Source organism: Tachypleus tridentatus, chromosome 10, assembly GCF_004210375.1.
Source record: "Tachypleus tridentatus isolate NWPU-2018 chromosome 10, ASM421037v1, whole genome shotgun sequence".
Lineage (NCBI taxonomy): Eukaryota > Metazoa > Arthropoda > Merostomata > Xiphosura > Limulidae > Tachypleus > Tachypleus tridentatus.
Window position 1 is genome coordinate 145,111,025 of NC_134834.1, and position 23,264 is coordinate 145,134,288.

At 34.7% G+C, this 23,264-nt stretch overlaps 2 protein-coding genes across 4 annotated transcripts in view; both read right to left on the minus strand.

The window, feature by feature from the left end:
- Positions 1-22,297, minus strand: part of LOC143230531 (uncharacterized) — a 32,877-nt gene extending 10,580 nt beyond the window's left edge. The window contains exon 1 of one of the 3 annotated variants that reach the window (XR_013016493.1): positions 22,252-22,297. Coding sequence is in view for 1 of the 3 variants with exons in the window: in XM_076464265.1 (XP_076320380.1) it covers positions 6-133 (128 nt within the window). In the remaining 2 variants the exon portion in view is untranslated. The other 2 variants (XR_013016492.1, XM_076464265.1) reach the window with 2 other exon arrangements.
- LOC143230530 (uncharacterized) lies at positions 10,079-21,937 on the minus strand. The gene is made up of 3 exons (XM_076464264.1): positions 21,442-21,937; positions 17,076-18,005; positions 10,079-16,893 (listed from the first exon to the last, which is right to left on the minus strand). Exons 2-3 carry the CDS (start codon positions 17,998-18,000, stop codon positions 15,974-15,976), a joined length of 1,845 nt encoding a protein of 614 aa, XP_076320379.1. The 5' UTR covers positions 18,001-18,005; positions 21,442-21,937; the 3' UTR covers positions 10,079-15,973.
- Positions 22,298-23,264: the final 967 nt, after the last annotated feature.

The following is a 23,264-nucleotide window of genomic DNA, read 5'->3' on the forward strand; positions in this document are numbered from 1 at the left end:
TTCACCCGTTCTTAACTTTTCCAGTTCCAGTTGGTATTTCATCTCTGATGTAGTTTGAGGGGGATCCTCTGATATGTTGGTAATCTACTTCTGAAACAGAGGTTTGGTAGACTCTCTGATGTCCTAAGTCCATGGAAGACACCCAGCACTGATATAATTAGGCAACTTCTTGAAACCAGTCATCAAGAGCAGTTCATTTACAGTAAACGTTCTTCTCGTCCTCTTAATCAGCACAGTGGAACTTTTGGAGATGTTTAGTCTAAGGCCATTTCCTGAAATTAGTTGTCAATAATCTGGAGCATCGCTTGGATGTTGGCATGTTTTTTTGCCTGTAGGAACATATTATTAGCCTAAGACACCATAAAGACAGGAAACAACCCTTTTACCTCTATAGCACTGGGTAAACTCTTCTAAGTTATGGGAAAGATGGTCTAGAGCATGGATTTTCAAACTATGCTCCGCCAGTTATCTGGAGCTCCGCGAGGAAATTTTAGAATGTTAATATTTTTCCTAAAACTATAAAATTGAATCAGAATACGCTGTACAAGAAAGTAAAAAATTAAAATATATTTATAGCGTTTTGGACCTTTTACTATTTTATTCTGCCTAACGCCAGACGATTTTATTTAGCTTAGGGGAAATTCTCGCGGTGAAAGTGTTAATTAACTTCGACAGTGGCACCACTGGTTGTTAGTATATATGGTATCATCTGAAGATCGCATGTGTCATTAGAGATGCAAGACAGGCTAGTAATTTCCGTATGAAACATCGGTCAACCCTGGGTCTCTCTCTCTCTGTGTATTGATGTTTATATACCCAGGAGGGTCAGGTTTCGTCGACCACTTCCCCTTCCTTTAAATTTTGGTTTTGCAACTGTCAAGTGTATTTATATATTGCACACGAGCGCCAAAGTAACCTGCGCTTACTCAGGCCCCTTTCAGGGCAATGTCCATGCACTATCTACACATACACTTGGTGCAAATAAATCATTTCTCTTTATAGTTCCATAATTATTTGCACTTTCATTCGTTAGGTATTAACTATAAAGCATTTACATAAAAAAAACCTTTCAATGTTTAGTAATTAACCCCTAAACTAATGTGGAGTCTAGGTTATAGGTGGCCTTTTTTAAGTTTATTTATTTAGAAAACATTTTCACTGAGGAAAGGTGTTTAGGTCTATCCTCATCATGTATATAGTACCTGTCAAGTTCGCTTGCTAGTTCATCTTTTCTCTAATTTTTGTCAAAATAATTTATTGTACAATGTGGGAGTCTATCTGCTATTGTTTCTATATGTGTGTATTTATGCATGAATTTTAATGATGTTGTATTTTATAAGCTGTTGTGAGTAGTGTATTTTGTACTGTCTGCAGTTTTGTTTGAAGTAGTTTTTTCTTGCGTTTATCCATGCAGGGGCTGCATAGTCATTGACGGGTCTAATGTAAGTTTTATATATTTTTATGATGTTATCTGCCGTTGCTCCACTATTTTCACCAGTTAGACTCCTGGCATAGTTTGTTCTTCGCCAAATTTTTGTTCTAATATTTATGTGGTTTACCCACGTTAGCTCCGAGTCGAATGTAAGTCCTAAAAATTTTACAGATGTAGCAGTCTGAAGGAGTGCCAACCCTGGGTTCTGATGCCAACAGTCTTTCAAAAGCCATATGTGGATTAGCGGTTAAATCTCGAACAAAATGAAACATGACGTCATAGCTGAATTTTGTTTAAATTTGAAACATTGTGATGTAATTAGAAGCAGTATAAATTGTTTCAATTTCAAAGTATATTTATATAAAGTATAGTTATATTTATGACAATTATAATTGGTAATTGTTAGGCTAGGTTAGATTCGCTGTAGTTTAATTAGACAAACTTGGTACCCATGAGCTCTATGACGTCATGTTTAATTTCGTTCGAGATTTAGACGCACGCCAGATCTGGCTTAATATTTTGTTGGTTGGCTTAAAAATTTCTATTACAAATTGTAAAAATAATAGGTTATACTTTTCCTTTAGAAAAGGGTATTATTCTATCTGCTTAGCCTATTTTTCACAAATCTCTATTTCTGACTTCGTTATGGCAACACTGATCTAAGGTCAGCATAATGATAAAACTCAAGTGCTTGAATAATTTTTTTTATTAAGAAGCTATTATGTGTCCTTGAAAATGCTTTGGAAGTATCAAAGATATAAGAATACATTTTTAGACAAATTAATAATTAATTGTCACCCTTATAGTGGATAAGTGGCTGAATATCAGTAATAAATTGGATACGAGTAAAATGTTTCATCGTTGTTATCGTTATATGCAAGCACTTCAATGTAGGATGGTACAAGAATTGCCGAAAAAAGAAAGTATGATGAAAGTTTTATTGAATACAGTTTTACATGGACAGCTAATGAAGATGGGCCTAGTGGGCTGCGTGTTTAATGTGAAACAGTGTTGAGTAACAGTAGTTTGTATCCAGCAAAGTTTAAACGGCATCTATAAACCAAACACTCCAACTTAAAAACTCCAACTTCCGAGCATTTCAAAAAGAAAGTGTTTGCAATTAAATGCAAGGAAAACTACCCTTCGTTCATTTGTCCATTAGGACAACAAAGGTGTTCTTATTGCTTCATATCGTATCAGTTACCGTATTGCAAAAGCAGGTGAATCTCGTACAAATGCAAAATATTTGGTAGAGTGCACGATTGATGAGAAATTTCATAAAAACATTAACTCTGTGCTCCTTTCTGATAACTCGGTTTGTCGAAGAATCAAGGATATGTTAGCAAATTGCTTAACGGAGTCAATAAGGCGAGTTAAAGCGAGTCCAACTTTTTCGCTTCAGATGGATGAATCAACAGGTGTCGCAGGTTATGCGATGTTGTTTGTGTTTATTCGCTATATTCATGAAGTTAGTTTTGAAGAAGACATGCTAAATTGCAAACCTTTGCCTACTCAAACAACAGGCGAAGAAATATTTAAACTGATACATTTATTTATGGAAGAACACGAGATCCAATGGTAATTTTGCTCAAGTATTTGCATTGATTGGACATTAGCTATGATTGGAAATTTTTCAGGCGCAGTGGCACGCATAAAAAGAAAGAACTCGGACATCGAGAGTATCCACTGATGTCTTCATCGTCTTGCACTTGCAATGAAACGAATGCCAGAAGACTTAAAAGAGGTATTGGGTGATATCACAAAAATAGTTAATTTTATGAAATCAATACCACTCAATGCGAGGATCTTCAGTTTACAATGTGAGGATATGGGAAGTTTGCATAAATATTTGCTGCTTCATACTGAAGTCCGATGGCTTTCGTGGGGAAAAGTGCTTGCTCAGTTTTACGAATTGAAGAGGAGATATGTTTCTTTTTATGTGAATGCCATTTTGAACTTGCATACAAATTATGGAACGAATGTTGGATACAGAAAGTGCCTTACCTTTCGGATGTATTTGCCTATCTAAATGAAGTGAACACTGCAATGCAGGGTACCAGGGTAACATACTTCAAAGCTCAGAGTAAAATGGAAGCACTTCAACGGAAACTAAAACTATGGGGTGAATGTATACTTATGGAAAAACTTGACTGCTTTGAAAATATGTGTTTTTTACTTATAAATGAAATTCCCTTAAGTGAAGATGCAAAAGTTTCAGTCTTGCAGCAAGACTTCCAGTCTTTGTGTACAACTACTGGGGGGTACTTCCCTCCTTTTTTAGACGAATTACTGTGGATTCAAAAATCCCTTTGTTGACTCTTCAAATACCAACGAATTGCCTTTGAAAGAGAAAAAACAGCTTATAGACATTTCAACTGATTACACCCTAAAACAAAATTTCAGCAGGAAGAAATTACACAATTTTAGATCCAAATGGTCATGGAATACCCTGAAATAAGTAACAGAGCTTTGAAAATTTTGATGCGTTTTCTAACAACATATCTTTGTGAGCAAACATTTTCACTATATACAGTTACAAAGACCAAATTTAGAAACAGGCTAAATATTGAAGATGATTTGCGCTTACAGGTAACAATTATAACTCCAAATATTGAACTACTTTGTGAACAAAAGCAAGCCCATCTGAACCACTAATAAATAAACAAGTGCACTGTACTTTTACTGATATAAATTTTGCAAGTAGAAATATTTGAACAAGTAAGTAGAAGTAAAAATTTTTCTTTAAATAGATATTTCTAATAAATTTATATTCTAAAAGCTTGAAGTAAACTTTATCTGGTGCTACTGACCGACTGTTTCTACTTTTAGTGTATTTTTATTATTAAAGCTCCGGGATGTTTTTTTCTTTCTGATGTGAAGCTCCGCAGATCTTAAAAAGTTTGGGAACCCTTGGTCTAGAACACTTACCTAACCAATTAATATGGTGTCTTGTACTACAATTATACTCAAGCTAATTTTAACACTATAAGAAGAATTAATCAAGTGTATTAGTGACAGGCTTGTACATCTAATTACAAATGATCACAGTAATTCAACTTTTAATTAAAACTAAACTCTATCCCCACAACTAACACATAGTAACTGTACATTTGCCTCTAACATGATAACATTTTATGTAACCAAATTGAAATACAAACAAAATTCGTACTTAAATCTTGGTAATTTGTATTAAACTAACCTAACTGATAACCCTGCCAAGTAGCTAAGTTAAACATATGCCACATTTTACTTACACCTATAATTTTAAGTAACGTGTTACAAAAACACCTCAATGATTACTGTCACATCCCAGCAGACCAGGTGAGCCATAGTATTGAGCAAAATGCTTCAGTATTAATGGCTGTAATGTGATTAACATTTTCTTTGCTCTAACACATACGATCTTTTTATCACAACTACTAAAAAAATATTACTAAATGAAAAAGTTATTTGGGGTTGGCTACTGAACTTGAGAAAAGGAACGAAACAAGATAGAGATGGAAGTGTGTGGTGTGTTTTCTTATAGCAAAGCCTCATCGGGCTATCTGCTGAGCTCACCGAGGGGAATCGAATTCCTGATTTTAGCGTTGTAAATCCGTAGACAGGGATGGAAGTGCAAATGTCACTTGATCCAGCTAGTGATCACATAACAGACTAAGCTGTCTCGTTCTGACTGGAGAATAAAATTCCTACATTACTGGTTTCCTAATTTTGTCTGTTGAAAAATTGTGTTTGAATAGAACCTCAGTCTTTATCATTACATATTTCCTTTAGTTAACTTTAGAATACAACTTTTATGATTATTTTACAATAAAGTAACATTTTACAATTGTAAATTCTGGTTCTATTTTACTTTTTTTTTTGGCAGTGAGGAAGCCAGTAATGTGGGATGTTATTCTCCATGTAAAGTCGAGATGACTTAGTCTGCCATGTGATGCACCATTACTTTACTTGGTTCTTTTAATTTTTCAGAGTGCAGTAGCCAACCCTGAATAACTTTTAAATTTAGCTTTCTTTATCCTTGTTTGTTTACTTCTACATAAGTTGGTGTACATTGTTACTAGGTTATAGAGTGGATACTAAAGCTTTATAAATTTTGCATATAATAATTATATAGGTAGTCAAAGATCGTGAAGACTGTTTTGCTCTATCAAATGATAAAATTATAGTTACTTATACAACTAGGTAGGCGCTAGGCCTGTTAAAGAAATATAACAAAAATATGATATCTCTGTTGTGGCTGTTCGCCAATTTTCAACTTTGGGATGCTCTGGATAGCTGAAAAGCAGCACATACAACGCAGGTAGCTTTTCATATGTAGCTTCTGGTAACATTTCTATTGTTTTAATACATAGAGAGTATTGGCCTACTCTCTTATTAATATAGTCTTCTTCTGTAGGCACTGTATTCACTTGATATGTTCTGAGAAGTAAAATAAAGCCACAAAGAGTAAGTTACTATTTAACCAGTTCTTCTGAATGATAAATAATGTTAATTGAACTAGAACCAATATATAATACTTATAATAAACAATTTAGTGTCAAAGTAGATAAATGTTTTGATGTTCACAAAAATCTTAAATTTAATTGTGATGCGTGACTTTAAATGTAATGGATAAAACTTATAACAACTTAATGTAGTGGCACAGCCGTAAATCTGCAGACTTATAACACTAGAAACTGGGTTTCGATACGCGTGGTAGGTACAGTACCGATAACCCATTGTGTAGCTTTGTGCTTAACTACAAACGTAACATACTTTACAGTGAAACAGTTGTAGTTGAAGAAAGTAACCATATAAGTAATGTTTTAACCACTACTATGTCATTTAACCTAAACACTCAATAAAATAAAATTTATCTCTGAAATTTCACTACTATTAATGGACCCAAAACCCTCATCTAAATACAGTTCGTACCTGTACGAGAGTTTCTTTTAGTTCATCGTCTAGGTACACAGAATAAATAAACACTTATACTTACATAATTCTTGGGCATGCTATGTGTTAATATTTAATGAGAACCATTTCTACAAGAATCGCCAATTATTTTATTTCGAAACAACCACTAACCCTACTTTTCCACTCCACCAAAGTCTCTCTCTTTCTTTACCAGACTGTGATACAAATTGAGATTTCTAACCGAACGTGACACAGCGCTGCTTTACAAAAAATATGTTACATTCTTCCCTCACACCCAATACCAAAATAACTAAAGAACATATTTTATTTACCGTTATATTATGTGGCCGACAAACTCTCCTAGTACTCCTTCTGCCTTAAACATTCTTAACATATCGAGACTTACCTGAAACTATTAACTTACAATCTAAATTATAAACAATAAAATTAAAAACATGTTTAAGCCTTGCTTAGAACGAAGGGATTATTTTATTGTCAAAACTCATTTAGAACTGAAATAATTTTACTGTCAAAACTTGCTTATAGCTAAAAAATGGTTTTTAATTGTCAAAACTCACTTGGAACTAAATGATTATTTTACCGTCAACAACTTCTCTAACACGCCCCTACGACAGATAAAAGACATTTTAGACCTTATTACAAACATCTATCCATTGCTAACTCACTGTAAGTACTTTACTACATAGAATAATATCGCTTGAGTTCATAGTATTATTTCAGGTCAAATTCAGTTTCCCCTCTTCAAAAATACAATGATCAATTCAAAGTCAGTTCTTTGATCTTATTAAGGCTAGTTTGTAACTATTTAGATCTAATACCAACAAAATTGTGCCTTCTCCCTAAACCAAGTCTCTAGTCAACTATACAGACGGAAACACACCCACAACAAATGAAACTAGTTTTCATTACTACCCAACAGAAAGAAAACCAATAATAACATTAATTCATGGAAATTAACAAGTTAAATTAGAACACGGATACTTAAAAGACGGGTCCTGGTAGGTCAGTGGTAAATTTACGGACTTAGTCTTAATATCCATGGTTCATGAGAATTTTTATACTTATCCGTGAGTTCTCGCTAAAACCCCAATTAATCGTGACAATAACATTAATTTTTCAAAGAATAAAGATAACTGTTAACTTTTTGTGACTCCTTAGAATTCAAAAGAAAATATCTTAAAACCCTTAGGCATAAATTCAAAATTATTTCAAAATAAAACACTAGCTCTGGCTTCACTATAAAGTTTATGTTAGAGCTCTGTTTAGTTAAGAAAAACACAGCCATTAGCGAGATATTTTACTCCACCAATCTCTAATACTTGTAACAACAATGTGCTCAATTTCGTTAACAAACACATTAAAATCAACAGCAACATTTTACCTACATTTTCCATGTTAACAGCAATTAGTCTGTCCCAAACAGTAAACTTAATTTCATTAACAAACCGTATACTAATCTAATTTTAAAATAAACATCAATGTCAGAAAATAAAAGCTCACAGGAAGACCAGATTTCTAATTTTGTTTTAAATCACGCTTAATAACTTGAAATATCTCTACCCACTTTCACATTTTTCTAGTTTTTTTTCTGGAGGTTAAAATTGAGAGTTCGATCCCTCACGGTGGACATAGCAGACAGCCCAAAGGGGCTTTGGTTCAGAACAAATAATTTAAAGTGCTGATGTACGTTCTAAAACCATTATTTTTTATTTAAAGCTACTTATACATGTATTTTGTACATTTTTTAAAATCAACCAACAGTTTCTATTTAGCTTTGTGGTAAGCTTGAAGGCTTAAATGGCTAGAATTTGAGTTTAAATTTCAACGACGAGCATGGCCTGCCCAGGTGGTTAGGGCACTCGACTCGCACTATGTGGGTCGTCAGTTCGAATCCTCGTAGCTGAACGTGCTGACTCTTTCAACCCTGGGGACGTTATAACGTTATGGACAATTTCACTATTCGTTGATAAGAGAGTAGCCTATAACTTGATAGCGGGTGATGTTAACTAAACTGCTGTCCCTCTGTCGTATCACTACTAAATTAGGGACAGCTAGTTCAGATAGCCCTCATGTAGCTTTGCCTGAAATTCAAACCAAACTTTCTTTTGCTTACTAAATTATTAGGTGAAAAAAGGCATTATCACACTAATCTCTTCAAAAAACAATTCGAATTCAAATTATCTCGTTACGTTATTCTTTATTGTAAATTAAATAACGACCTTTATTACAGGATTTATCTTTACTGGCCAAATATTTCTATTTTTCCAGCTTCGTCAGAAGATATCGGAAACCTCATCTAGTTGAAACTAAATTGGACTGCCATCATCAATTAATGGAACATTGAGACGGCACTATAAAACATAGTGGTGTCCATTTATGTAAACCATTTGTTCCAAGAATAATTGTTATGGTGTGAACGCCTTCCGAGGTGGAGAAATACGTGATTTATTATAGTTATCACGTACATTAATATTAACCTTATTAGATTTTTAACACTACATTCTTTTCTAGTCTTTTAGGGAATTTAAGAATTAGCAGAGAGTATAATAGCACGTAGCTACATCCATTTGTAATACATCATTGGCAATGGATATAGTAAACATACCATGGTTGGTATACTATTACATACTTTTATAATTCTAAAAATAACGTAAAGTACAATCTACGTAAGCAATAACGATGAAAGACACTTTGAGCCGAGTAGTATGATGAAGGTGAAAAAAAATTGATGGATTTATCCAGCAAGAAACAACATGACTAGTGACACTCTCAAAATTTTGATGATAAGAGCAAATATTAAAACTCGGTGATATTGTTACCAGTAGGATGACACTACCAGTATGCAATGAGTCTATAAACAAATAAAGAAATTGACACATAAAACCTTAACATATGAGCACTGCTGTCTGATATTGAGGAAGGATCCATTCCCCACATACCTTTCCATTTGCAATATATAGCATTGTATTCATCTACGTCCTCTTAATTCATGTGGTGACGTCACGGATACTTTTATACTCCTAATTTAAATTTTGCATAGTTTAACAAATTTTATAAAACTTCCTACCTGCTACTGTCTTAATCATATTTTTGTAAATAGATGTTTGTATCAAACGTTAGCAATATTTCAATCGAATATGTTTCACCGTGGACATGGGTCAAAGAATTACTGGACAGATCACTAGCCTAAAATAAATATCAGAAATGGAAATGGATTTTTAAACTCCACTTTCCAGTAAATCAGATCAATAAAACAATATGGAGTAACTTTGATTGTTGTGGTAAAAAAATGTTGTACACTACAACAACAACACCCTTCTCAGACAAAATTTAAAAATAAGTGACATTTATTTGCATGTCTTAAAATTTTTGTAAATCTGTATGTTTGTAAATTAAGTGAGAGGAAATGGGCAGGGCAGGTATAAGAAACGAGACAGCTACCGATGGGTGGACTTGTGTCGTTATATTATTTGAAATCTATTGCAAATGTACTTGAATAAAACTGTTTTCTCTTGAGATGATTCAGTGAAAGAGTTGGACCAGGTAGATGCTGTTTTGTTGTCGTCTTTTTGTTTCTCTCATTTAAAAATATTAGATTCTTAGGACACCTTCCAATCTTTTCAAGGATATCTATCCACTTGTAATACGAAACTGCAACGTGAAATAAAACTTCTAATGCAAAATGTATTTTGTTTACATTTGAGACAGTAAAGAGATAGAATTAAATAAGTTTTTAAAAAGTAGATTTTATTATAAGTATAGTTTTTATAATGAAATTGGATTCCAAAGTTCCTGTAATACACTAAAAATTACCATAATTTTTGGAAATTTATAACACTAAAAATTCATTAATAAATTCTTTAAGGCTCATAGGGTTTCATTGAAAATTTGGTAACAGATGGATAAATTGTTTCGGTGAATTTAGCCAGTTGTATGATACATGGTTAAGTTATTTAAATGGACTCCCTACAATAAACGTGTAATCTGGGATTTAGCAGGAAAAATTGAGAAACAAACTCGATTAGGAGACAAACTGAAGTTAGTTTAATCCTAATACTCAAAATAATACATTTTGTTTCCAAAGATATAATTAACAGCTCGCTGAAGAACACCTTACCAACAGTGAGTACTAGCTTTATAATATCATACATTGTCATCCCTGCAGTGTTTACATAAAATAACATGAAATGATAAACTTAAGCCTTAGATAAAATATTATTAAATTTAAAACTTCAACACATACAATAACCATTTGAACAAAAATATTTTATAAACAGTCGCATGATAATTCTTTTATTTATTTTTTAGCTTATTTTTACAAAACAAGCTAATGACATTGTAAAAGGCCACAATATATTTCACAAACATATCTGCTTATTATTGACCTTTTAATATACCTTGATCAACAGATATTATTGCAGTATTTTGTAATATTTGTTATAAAGTGTTGCCTTTAATCTATCACAAAAGTTACTTTTTCAGGTCTACAGCCTCCAACCCACCTTTCCGTTTCTTTCATTTAAAAATATTAGATTCTTAGGGCACCTTCCAATCTTTTAAAGGATATATACCCACTTGTAATACGAAATTGCAACGTGAAATAAAACTTCTAATGCATTATGTATTTAAAATACCTAATCTATTGGGTTCCCCGCTAGTACAACGGTAAGTCTATGGATTTACAACGCTAATATCAAGGGTTGGTTCAATTCCCCTCAGTGGACTCAGCAGATATTTTGATGTGGCTTTGCTATAAGAAAGCACACACACTAATTTATTGCTCTTCTAATTGCGGATGAAGTTGTAATATGAACATTCAATACAAAAATGCATATATGCTGTAACATTTCAGGAAGTCCATATATAAAGTCGGTATGTATAAAACGAATATTAAATCAATAAATGTTTCAAGCTTCGGTTCTGGAGAGATAGAAACTTCTCAAAGCAATATTCACTACTGACAAACTAACATGTTGCATCCGTGTGTATGCAGTTGTGAATAAACAGAGGCCTATAGCATTATAATAGAATCTAATATTAAGAGAACTTTGAAAGGGACCACATATTCCGCACTACGCCTCCGATTGCCACTTATCAGCTTTATCAACTTCAAGAAAATTGTGACATTTCAAAATTCATGTAATTTTAGTTAAATAACTTGTATAATCCATACTATTTCCAATAGCTTCCTAATTATTTATAATGCCAACAAAACTAAATGATATTTGAAAGTCAACAGAATGCTAATGAAATTTTTTTAGACATTGAAAACTTACTGATCCGTTTCGATGTTATAGAAATAGTTTTAAACGTAAGTGGTTTTAGTAGTAAATAAATTTCAAAATTTTTGAAGAATTTGCCATTAGTGTTAAAACATATATAACTGTCACAAACTCGACAGTACAGTTAGAAAATCCTTAAAACTATTTTTAACAAATTGAAATTACTAGAGAAAAATACTGATAACTAGATTCCAATAGAACTAAAAAAAATCATAAATTACTAAAGGGGCACGAAGAGGACAAAGGTGGAAAATAATCATAATTAGGAATAACCATCTGTGAAATTGAAAGAACAGACCATATAGTTTCTTGAAACCAGCACTTCAATTCAAATCTTTCCCTTATTTGGTTACCAAGTAGGCTTGGCAATGTTAAAGCTGAAATAACCAAACATCTGGAACTTCCTTGTACCACTGCACTGAGGGTTGCGAGTTCGAATTCCTGTCATACCAAACATGTTTGCTCTTTCAGCTGTAGGAGCATTATAATGCGACGGTCAATCCCACTATTTGTTGGTAAAAGAGTAGCCGAAGAGTTGGCACTGGGTGGTGATAACTAGCTGCCTTCCCTCTTGTCTTACACTGCTAAATTAGGGACTACTAGAGCAGATAGCCCTCGAACAGTTTGTGCAAAATTCGCAACAAACCACTGCACTGGCTATTGATTCATAAGATCTATATTTGTGACTAACTTAGTGGCTAGAATAAAGTAAAGTAAAATGGAAGCTTCAAATTGCCTATTTCTTTGCACATTCTCAGTATCTAATTACCAATGTAGCATCCGCCCCAAAAGCTAACTTATTTATGGAACATTGGTTTATAAAGTGACACTAAGCTGCCGCATACCAGTAACAAAGGGAGGCTGTTGGATTTGCATCATTTGATGAATCTAAATCACCACTTCTGGTGGATTACTCTGAGAACTGCGCCTTCTCTTATCAAGAAAAAATTCGAAGTGACCATTGGAAGCAAGAAAAAGTCAGATCTTTCACTGCAGCTCTTTGGCATTCTGAGAAACTTCACTCCAAAGTTATTTCATCAGACAACTTGACCCATACTAAAGAGATTCTGCTAGCATATATCAGCAAGTTACTAAATGATTTACCTACAACCATCACGGCAGTATTCATTAGGTCAGATGAGCCTGCACCACAGTCCAAGAATTGCTACATAACTATTGCTCTTCATTCTCTGGAAAGAAAGCACAACATCAAAATTCACTGGATTTTGTCGCCTTCTCCCTCGGCAAGGGTCCAACACGGTGCAGGGAAAAGGCATGTTCGGCAGATGTCAAAACTCAGAAATCACTGGTTATTAATGGAACATCCTTTGCAGAAGATTCAGCAAAAATGTTAAATGTTATAGATCCGCAGATGATAGTAACTGCAATAATTAAGACTAACAAATTACTAAAACTGGACGGGGTGTTTGCTATGAAAGATATAGCCCGAGTTCATCATCTGAAGATTAAAGATGACACCGTTTTCACATTTATGCTGGCCAAAGATGAAACTAGAAATTCAGCAAATTAGCAGCACTTAGAGATAGGCGAAAGGGAGCATGACAAGATTGATGAAGTGATAGTTGTTGAGTACCAAGGGTAATCATCTTCTGGTGAGAAGACATCTATCGTTGAGCAGAACTATGAAGTGAACGTGATGGTCAAATCAGGTGACTTCTGGAAATGGACAGCAGGTGCTTGTTTGTTTTGAATTTCGTGCCGAGCTATCCAAGCAGTGAAAACTAGAGGAAAGGCATATAGTCATGATCACCCACTGCCAACTCTTGGGATACTCTTTACCAAGGATGAGTGGGATTAACAGTCACATTATAACATGGGATTGGATTCGAACCGGGGATCCTCAGATTGTAAGTGAAGCATCCTATCCATCTGTCCATGCCAGACTTGCAAGGACTGAAAGAACAAAATAAAACAAACGACAGATGTAACAACCCTCTTTAACATGTGTAGGTGCTACTGCTTTCCAGATTTGTCAAAGTTAAAATTAGGCCAATATAAAACATCATTAAGAATGTTGCCAAGAGCATGTTATTTTGTTAGTAGAAAAAATATGGTGTAGTAGGTTATTTGAATATAGATAAAATGACACTGTGGCAGGTTGTGGCCACACTGGATAAATTTTAACACTTGCACAGTGTTATGTAATCATTATTGTAATCTTTCATTATTTTTGTCATGTTCAGTCATTCATGTTTTTGATGCTATATAGCTTCTCTTTCATGAATATAATGAGTCTTGTATGACTTGTAATTTTAGAAGAAATTTGGAACGAACATGACTAGAATTTTTTTCATGTCCCATTTTCCTTAACATCAATCATGCTCACATGTTTGACTGTCACGTATAGATAACGTAAGCTATAAATCATTTGTCAATGCATCTAGGCAGATTTTGTTCAGAGTTTGCTTCATTGAAAATATGAAGAATGAATACAGATTGATAATGAGACTAGACCATTGTCTCTACTTCCTCAATGCTGTCAAACTGTAATATTAGTCACGATAATTGTCCAAAGACAGATGGTGATAATTAAAAAAATGCTAGAAAACCTTCAGAAATTATCACAGGCACAAATTGATAATTAGTTTATACTTGAATTTCGCGCAAAGCTACTCGAGGTCTATCTGCGCTAGCCGTCCCTAATTTAGCAGTGTAAGACCAGAGGGAAGGCAGCTAGTCATCACCACCCACCGCCAACTCTTGGGCTACTCTTTTACCAACGAATAGTGGGATTGATCGTCACATTATAATGCCCCCACAGCTGAAAGGGCGAACAAGTTTGGTGCGACCGGAATTCGAACCCGCGACCTTCGGATTACGAGTCGAACGGCTTAACACACTTGACCATGCCAGGCCCTTGATAATTAGACCAACTATTAATTTTGAACAGTTCGTATCCTGTATTAAACTTACTAATTTTGTTTTTTTAACAGGATCAACTATTTCAGTTAGATACAACTCTGCACTGTTGTTATAAATTAATTTGTAGAATATTCAGCCTGATAAATTGGTATGTATAGTTAGAGTTCTTTTAAACGTATTTTAGATAGCTTTATGGATATGAAAGGCCACATTTCATTTGTTTCATGTTTTGGTAGCGATCTCAATGGGCCAAATGGCAACCTATCTTTTTTTCATACGTGTTTTGCTTATGTTCTAATGTATATTTACTAGACTTAGATACCAGCTTGTACACTTGCAGAATATTTCAAGGATACACCAAACAATAACACTTATGAAAGTCTAGTATGATAAAGTCACTGTATCATGAACCAGTGCTAATCTTAAAACGTTTCATAATCTATTCAAGTTTAAAAGGTCCGACAGAGATCAATTTCAACTACAAAATAGAAACAACGTATCAAGAATGCGATGGATGATTATCTTTTTTATTTAAAAAATTAATTAGTTGAGGTTCATTCAACTGATTTTCTCCTGTCGCACATATCTGCAATATAGTCCAAAAAGTCTCTTTGTGGTGGATATTTATCTCCAGGATTAGTTTCGTTTGCTCCATAGTACTTACAGTCATATTTCAAGTGTAATGCACATTCCAGGATGCATAATGCCAAAGTGCTACAATTCAAAGTAACTTTGTTATCTATAAACATAATAAAACTTGCCACTGCTAGTACAGTATTAAGGCTATGATGCGTTTGCCAAACATAAAACATGCCAATAATGGTTACAAAAGTAAGTACAATAACCAGAAATGCTGATAAATGAATAAAAGTTGAGAGAGATTTTAATTTTTTTTTAATATTCTCTTTTAATGTAACTACACTAGCTCTCTTTTCTTCAGAGTCTGGGAAGCATTCAACATTTAGTTGATTTTTTGCCATTTGTATAATACCATACCAATGAGGTTTACGCTCTACATAAAGGTATATAACCCTCACCACGCTGAAGAGAAGAAAAAAACTACAATGGGTAGAGTTGGATGCAGAAAAATGTAAGTGGCTTTCTGAGAAACAAAATGCAACCACAACAAAAGTAAATAAAACAAACATGACATTCCATATAAAAGACTTGGTTTTTGGAAAATAGTAACCAAATAAAATCAGACTTGGAAGGAACGTGCTAAATGTTTTATTATATCTGCCATTACTTGTTAAGAAATACCAATGCGCCATTGGCCCAAGAGTTAAAAGTAAAAGTATTTTGGAAATCCCACAAAAAGAAAGAAACAACAAGATCAAAATAACACAGTCACCTATAGTTCCTGTCAACTCCAACATTCGAGATGGATATTTATTGTGATCGAAACAAAGTTTAAGGTGGAGGGCATATTTGCCTCCTTGCTCATCACAAAATTCTGCTACTTTGAGGTTAGCGTTTCAAACATAAAAAATGAAAACTGGATTGTAAAAAGAGCTGGAACGTCTTCCGGGTTTGTCAGTACAGCCCATATCTCGGAAAGAAGGAAGCATACCTTTATCATTTCAAGAACAAACTTCTTACGGTACAGCAAAATTACACGACTAATCTCACTCCATGCAGTTTTCCAACTGATTTGACTTTCTGTCAAGAGTATCCTGGAAAAATAGCGTTTAAAGTCATATATGAGAATTACCAGTTTGTACACCACATGAATAAGAAAATAGAAGACCAAATAGTGCTGTGTGAATGGAAATGTGGCTGCAAACATGGCTGGAATGAAGTGACATAAACTAGCTCCTTGCAACAGAAACAGCACAAACCCCAAATGAAAACACGATAAAAGTTCTTTAAAACTAACCTCTTCAGAGTCGGCATCCTCCCTTTCAAGATTGAAATGTTGCTCCAATTTCATTTCTAGAAGTTGAGCAAAGGTTAAACAGTTATCAGAAGGAGTAACAGAATAAAGCGAGTCAATGTATATTTCTACAAGTAATTTAAGCAAATTTTCGATAGATACAGATGAGATAACTCCAACAACTCTCAGCTTCTCAGTGTCAACCTCATCCAGTGGTTGACACACCAAAAGGTTATGATCCACATCATCACATTCTCCAAACTGCTGCTGAATTTCCACGGTATGATAGTAATCATAAGGTTTAGAGTAAGTGGTTTTGCATTCTTGATTATTATCAGTCTGAAGACTCCATGGCTGTAAGACAAGAGAAACGTGAGCAGCAACACTTTTTGTACTCTGCCATCTGTAGACTGTATACTTTCTATTCTTGTAAAAGTCCAACATAAGCGATTTGCCTGTTACAACATACTTCAGGTTTTTCGGATTTAATGCTTTGACTAGCTCTGTAATAGAAAAAAATAAACAGAAATTAGAAAACTATTTAAAAATAATGAGCATTTTACTGCCAGACCATTACTCTTGTCTAATTTTACTTATCCACTTCCCTTCTGAAAGTGTGCAAAAATATCTGATACAGAAACGTGATTTAACAGAAAAACAAAACAGAAACAATTTTAGTGCTCACCATGAGCTGCTCCTCTTTCACTATAATTTAGCTTGTCCTTCATGGTTTCGGGAGTAGCATTATGGGCAATACGCAAATGTTCTACCAAAGCATTAATTGATAACGGTGGAAGAAACTCACAATAAGCACACAGACAAATTCCAGTTTCATGGCTTGTTATTGGAGGGTCCCACATGTTTGTATGCAAGTTATACCATCTCGACTTCAACTGTTGAATTACTTTTCCTGTTGTTCCTGTACCTGTTGTGTGGTCGGTTAGGGTAGGTGGGAGAAGTTCTAAGGGTAGACCGAGTGTGGACAAATACCAGGTAGCAAAGTCTTGACAGTTCCACATAAAAATGTAATAATTTCCAAAATTGCAAATGATATTAACAGCTGTCATTACTAAATCTTGAAGAGAGATAACCTTTTTATTTTCATATAACCATCTGTTGATAAACAACTTGGTCCCTTCTACAATCCTTTCCAACCTGAAATCCACTTTTGCTGTTTTTTGATGTTCGTAAAACAAGTGCCAAGCATATACTTCAAAGAATAAGAATTTTTTGTTACAGCAAAGGTAAATAACATCATCAAATGGAACATCATCCTTTAGTTTTCGATGATTTCTGAAATGATGCTCGGCCAGCTCTTTAAGTGTCGCTTTTTGAAACAAGCATGAATTATTTGGGCATTTAAACTTATTTTCAGTAAATGGATCTTTCTTTATCACCAGCCCCAACTTAAAAACAATATTTGAATTCAAAATTTTTATTATTACATCTTTGTGGCCCCAATTTTGTCCTGCAATTCCAAAAATGATCTCCTTTGGTTCTGTAAGTGATACACCAGAAGATGCTATTTCTGTTAATGCATTATGCACAGAACTTTCCACTTCACAGCCCCTCTGCTCAACATAAAAATGTACTTTCTCTCTGGTATTCATAGTACCTGAAATCATAACATGGAAGTTCGTTGTTGAATAAGGAGAGGACCAATCTCCAGTATCACAAAAAAAGAAAAAAGCACACACAAAATAACCAAAAAATCTCGTTCTAACTAAAAGTATGAAAATCTTGGGCACTTCAATTACCAAAACAGTTAGGATGTTTTTCCCCATTGACCTAAGAATATAAAAATGCTACGCGTATATAATAACAATGATAAATTTTCTTCTACCTTGTTTTGTGTAAAACTTCCAAAAAAAACAAAACAGTAACATCTATACGTTTACACAAACTTAGAGTGTCTCGGGATATTTTTTAATTGAGAGCAAAATGGTTAAGGTAAGTTGTTTAATAACACTACGTAACAAAATGTTACTTTTTCTTGTTACTGGGCAGAAAGTGTTATTTTCCAATTGCTTATGCCTAAAATAAATAGAAAAAACCTATTTTTCTCTTAAAACTTTGCTTTTGTGACCTGGAAACGTATAGGGAAACATGATGGGAGTATATTTGGGGGCTGATACATGAAAGTGATGTACATTACAGTCGCAAAATCTCAAAAAACTACTCACTTCTAAAGATTCTTGTATAACTTTAGTATAAATACATGTAAATCTTGATTCATATGTTGTTTTATTCAGACCTTATGTAAATGTAAATGTGCAAATTTGCCCGTTTTTACATAGAAAATTGATTAATTTCTAAATTTCATTATCCAGGTCACAAAAGCAATGTTTGAAGGGAATAATGGCCATTTTCTGTACTTTTACAACATAAGCAATTAAGAAATAACACATACTATCCAGGAACAAAATTTGTGTTATATAGTGTAATTAGGTGACACTTTATTTAAAATGCTGTTCAATTTTCTCAAACATTCATAAAGGTGGGGAGGTGTTATTTTTGGAGTTTGAGGCTGTGGAGCAAAATGTTTCAAATTAAAGCTGTATTTAGATACACTAATTGTATTGTATGTTTATATCCTGCCTAAATCCATTGTTTTGGGTGCACTAATATAGGACAAATCAGGGCATTTGGAATTCATTAAGGTAAGTTACTAACTTCTCAAATTATAATAAGAATGTAAACATTGGTAAAGGGAACTTAAGCATCTTGGGCAGGAGGAACTGATATCTGTGGTCATTTCTCGAAATTTTAAACGTCATTAGATCTTTGAGAAGGACACAGCTTACAGCCTAGTCTAATTGGTAGATTCGGTTTTTTTGTTTGTTGACTTGCGCAACGCTAAACAAATGGCTATCTTCGCTGTTCCGATTAACCACTGATGTTTATTTGTGTCGAATTTCGCGCAAAGCTACACAAGGAATATCTACACTAGCCGTCCTTAATTTAGCAGTGCTAGTCATCACCACCCACCGCCAACTCTTGGGCTTCTCTTTTTACCAACGAATAGTGGGATTGACCGTCACAATATAACGCCCCCACGGCTAAAAGGGCGAGCATGTTTGGCGCGACGAGGATGCGAACCCGCGACCCTCAGATTACAAGTCGCACGCCTTAACACACTTGGCCATGCCGGGCCGTGGACTGAATTCCTGAAAGTGTTCCGTTTCAAGAGTAAATAAAACCGAAATTAAGACTAACAGATATTTTTCTTGCTTTTTAAGTTCGTATCTAATTTTGTGTTGTAGTCTACAGAGATTATAATTCATATGTACATGACCCGGCTTGGCCAGGAGGTTAAGGCACTCGACTCCTAATTCGAGAGTCGCGGGTTCGAATCCCCATCACACCAAACATGCTCGTCATTTCAGCCATGAGGCGTTAGAATGTGACGGTTAATTCCACTATTCGTTAGTAAAAGAGTAGCTCAAGAGTTGGCGGTGGGTGACGATGACTAGCTGCCTTCCCTCTAGTTTTACACTGTTATATTAGGAACAGCTAGCGCAGATAGTCTTTGGGTAGCTTTGCGCGAAATTCAAAGCAAACCATATGTACCTTTTTATTGACGTCACGACAGCACAAATAGCACCGTTTATACGATATGCGACGTCCTTTTAGTATCTACAGGCTGACTAACAGACAACACACTTATGTATGTGGGTATGAGTGGTTAAAGCAGGTGACACCTGCAGGTAGCCTTTGGCCGGCCCCTCTTTCAGAAAAAATAAATTTCCTACTAACATTCAGGTGGGCTAGAGGTGGTTATAATGCTCGACTGGTACTTCGAGGATTTCAAATTCGAATCCGTGTCACACCGAACATACTCCTTTTAGCCGGTCAATCCCATTATTCGTTGGTAAAGGGAGTAATCTAAGAGTTAGCGGTGGGTGGTGATGACTATCTGCCTTCCCTCTAGTCTTACATTGCTCATTTACGGATGGCTAGGACAGATAGCTCTTGTGTAGCTTTGCGCGAAATTAAAAAATCCAGAACGTATCTCCTGAAGCTACTTTCTTTCGTACATGGCATTTATCTGCTGCACGCGCTCCACAAAACGTTGAAGTGTTTGGAACAGACATTTAAGGCGCAGTCTATTAAGCAGTGGCGAAGAATGGACGACTGAGTTATACATTATTTTGCGCATGCGTTTAAAACGTCAGTTAAAACGACATTTCATTACAACAAGGAAAATTATTATTCGCGTGGTCATTTATTCATTATAGAGCACTGAACCTATTAGCTGAAACATGTTGGTAGTTTATCCACTTTAGGACACGTGACAGGAGAACAGGGCTTAATTTAAAATGAGCACAAAATTAAGGTCACTTACACAGTTGGGAGATTTGGTGTAAAACATATCTACAATATATTCCAGAAAAGAAAAATTGTAGAAAAATATTATCCCTTTCGGATTTTTTTTTTTTTTTCACAATCACGAATATTGAAATGTTAATAGGCTTAACATTATCTTCGAAGTAGGATTGCCAACTCTTAAAACTTTTGAAGTAAGACTTTTTTTTTTTGTAAGGAGGGCCTACCCCCGATCATATGACTAGCCCCTACCTGAAGTAAATAAGCACTTCGACAACAATTGCAGTAAAACAAACGAATTTTAAAACTTTTTCTGTAACTGTCCTGCTTTGTATGAAGTTCACTATCTCTGATCTAATTTGAGAACACTTAACATATAAACCCTTTAAAATGTTTCCAGCTTAGTTTAAAACAAGTAGGACAGTTGGTATCCCACTTCGAGTTCGTATCCTTACCTATTTTATCCATCCCCACTCAGTAATTAAGCTAGCTTATCGTACTTACACTTTTTTTGTTACAACGAAACACTGTTGTTTTTCTCTGTCGCAAACTTAGACTGAAGAGAATGTTTTGACGCGGATAAAAAAAACAACAACCAAAAACAAACCATAATTGAGATGATCCCTGTTCGGATGCCAATCCCAAATGTTATTTAAGAGCGTATTGGGATGTTCAAGTAATTTCTCATAATTAAACAGTTAAAGTTTATAAAAAAAATCAATTACCTAAACTGCGAGTAAAATGTTAACAGCTGATCACTTCATCCTTGTCGAGAGTGAAGGTTTTTGAAGTTAGTTAGCCTCTTGTACTACGTTACAGGTGTACTGCTGAATGGAATGTAGCTGTAGGCTCAAGACGAGGGTTAGCCCTCGAGTAGCTTTGCATGAAATTCAAACCAAACCAAAGAAACCATCTTAACTGAACAACAAAACTACACTCCCAACCAACACCCCGGGGTGTCAAAGTACCTTTTTAGGCCTTGAAGTTAAGCATTCACTGGTCATTTGATGTCCGTTTTATATTACATATATTCCAAACTTTTTCTCACTAACTACACCCTAATCCACTTATCTTGGTTAGCGCGATTCCCCCGAGGCTACATGCAAGACTTTTTTTTTTTTTCACAGAGCATTATAAAGCTATCTAATAAGGTCCTATCGCTTGCTTGTCGCAAAAGTAAATCAAATAATGGCGCAAGATAAGCAAGTAATCTTTTATAGTTTTTGCTTCCAAGAATATGTTAGAGCTAATAGACTTAATTTCCCTAACGAGTACACTGCGCAGGAAACAACCATTTCTTTTACTCGCGTGACACATCTCTATTTTTTGTGATGTAGAAAGGTTGTATAGCCGTGAAACGTTCGAAATGATCCACACTTTGTTTTCTATACCGTCAGTTTTATTGAAGTAATGGATAGGATCTAACAACATAGATCAGTACTGATAACAAGTATATTAGTATTACATTATTGTCCATTTTATAACATTTACAACGTAATGAAACTTAACTACTAACTACCGATAAACATACTTACATAACTCAGCGACTCACATCGAAGCTTACGCAACAGACTACTTTACTGTCTCAGATCCAGTACTCGTTCGTATCTATAACCTCAAACACCGCTTCGACCAATGAAAAGTCGGGAATCTTTAAGATTATTGGAACTACTTCCTGGTTGTTGTTTTTTAAGTGTCTCCATTTAAGATCTTATTTTTACTCTGTTGCTCACTTGTTTACTTGTTTGTTTTTTTTCTTATTCAAATAAACAACTTCAAAGGGTGATTTATTTTGCTCTACGGGCAGGAATTAGAGATTTGGATAATTTATTTAGGTGAGGGTTGACCGTGTTACTACACGTAACAATCCTGACAGGTCAGGATTGAGCCCATTTGTTACACAAACTATTTCGCTCCTTCCCCACGTTAATATGTGGGTGCATTATAAAATGACAGTCAGCCTCTGACTGTGGGTGATAGGGTGCTGCTGATTGATTACCATCTCTCTGGCAAGTAGTTCAAAATTAGGGACGACAGCAAATTGCATTAGTAGCTTTACTGCAGATATAAACATGCTAATGTTTCTTGTTATTTATAGTTCTGATTAAGTTAAATATTTCTATGTTTCTCTATGTCATTTATTTCAATTATGTCAGTAATAGCGGTAATTAACACACGTTTTACGTGTAAGTAATAAAATGTGAACATTGCCGGGGGGAAGGGGAGATTTTTTTATGTGTTGACTAAAATTACCTTTCGTTGTTCTGTTTATCTCATTCATCATCGTATTGCTTTTAGTAAAATATAACAACTTCATCTTTCGATTTGAAACCATGACGTATTTGCTGTTTCCTGTGGAAATCTTTTGTTTCGTGTTACGGAGTTCACTAGTCAACAATTTAATTTAGATGTGCCCACACTCCAGAGGTACAAGGGGCATGTCTGCGGACTTATAATGCTATAAACTGGGTTTCGATACTTGTGGTTGTCTGATCACAAATAGCCTATTGTGTAGCTTTGTGCTTAACTTAAAAACAAACAATCACTT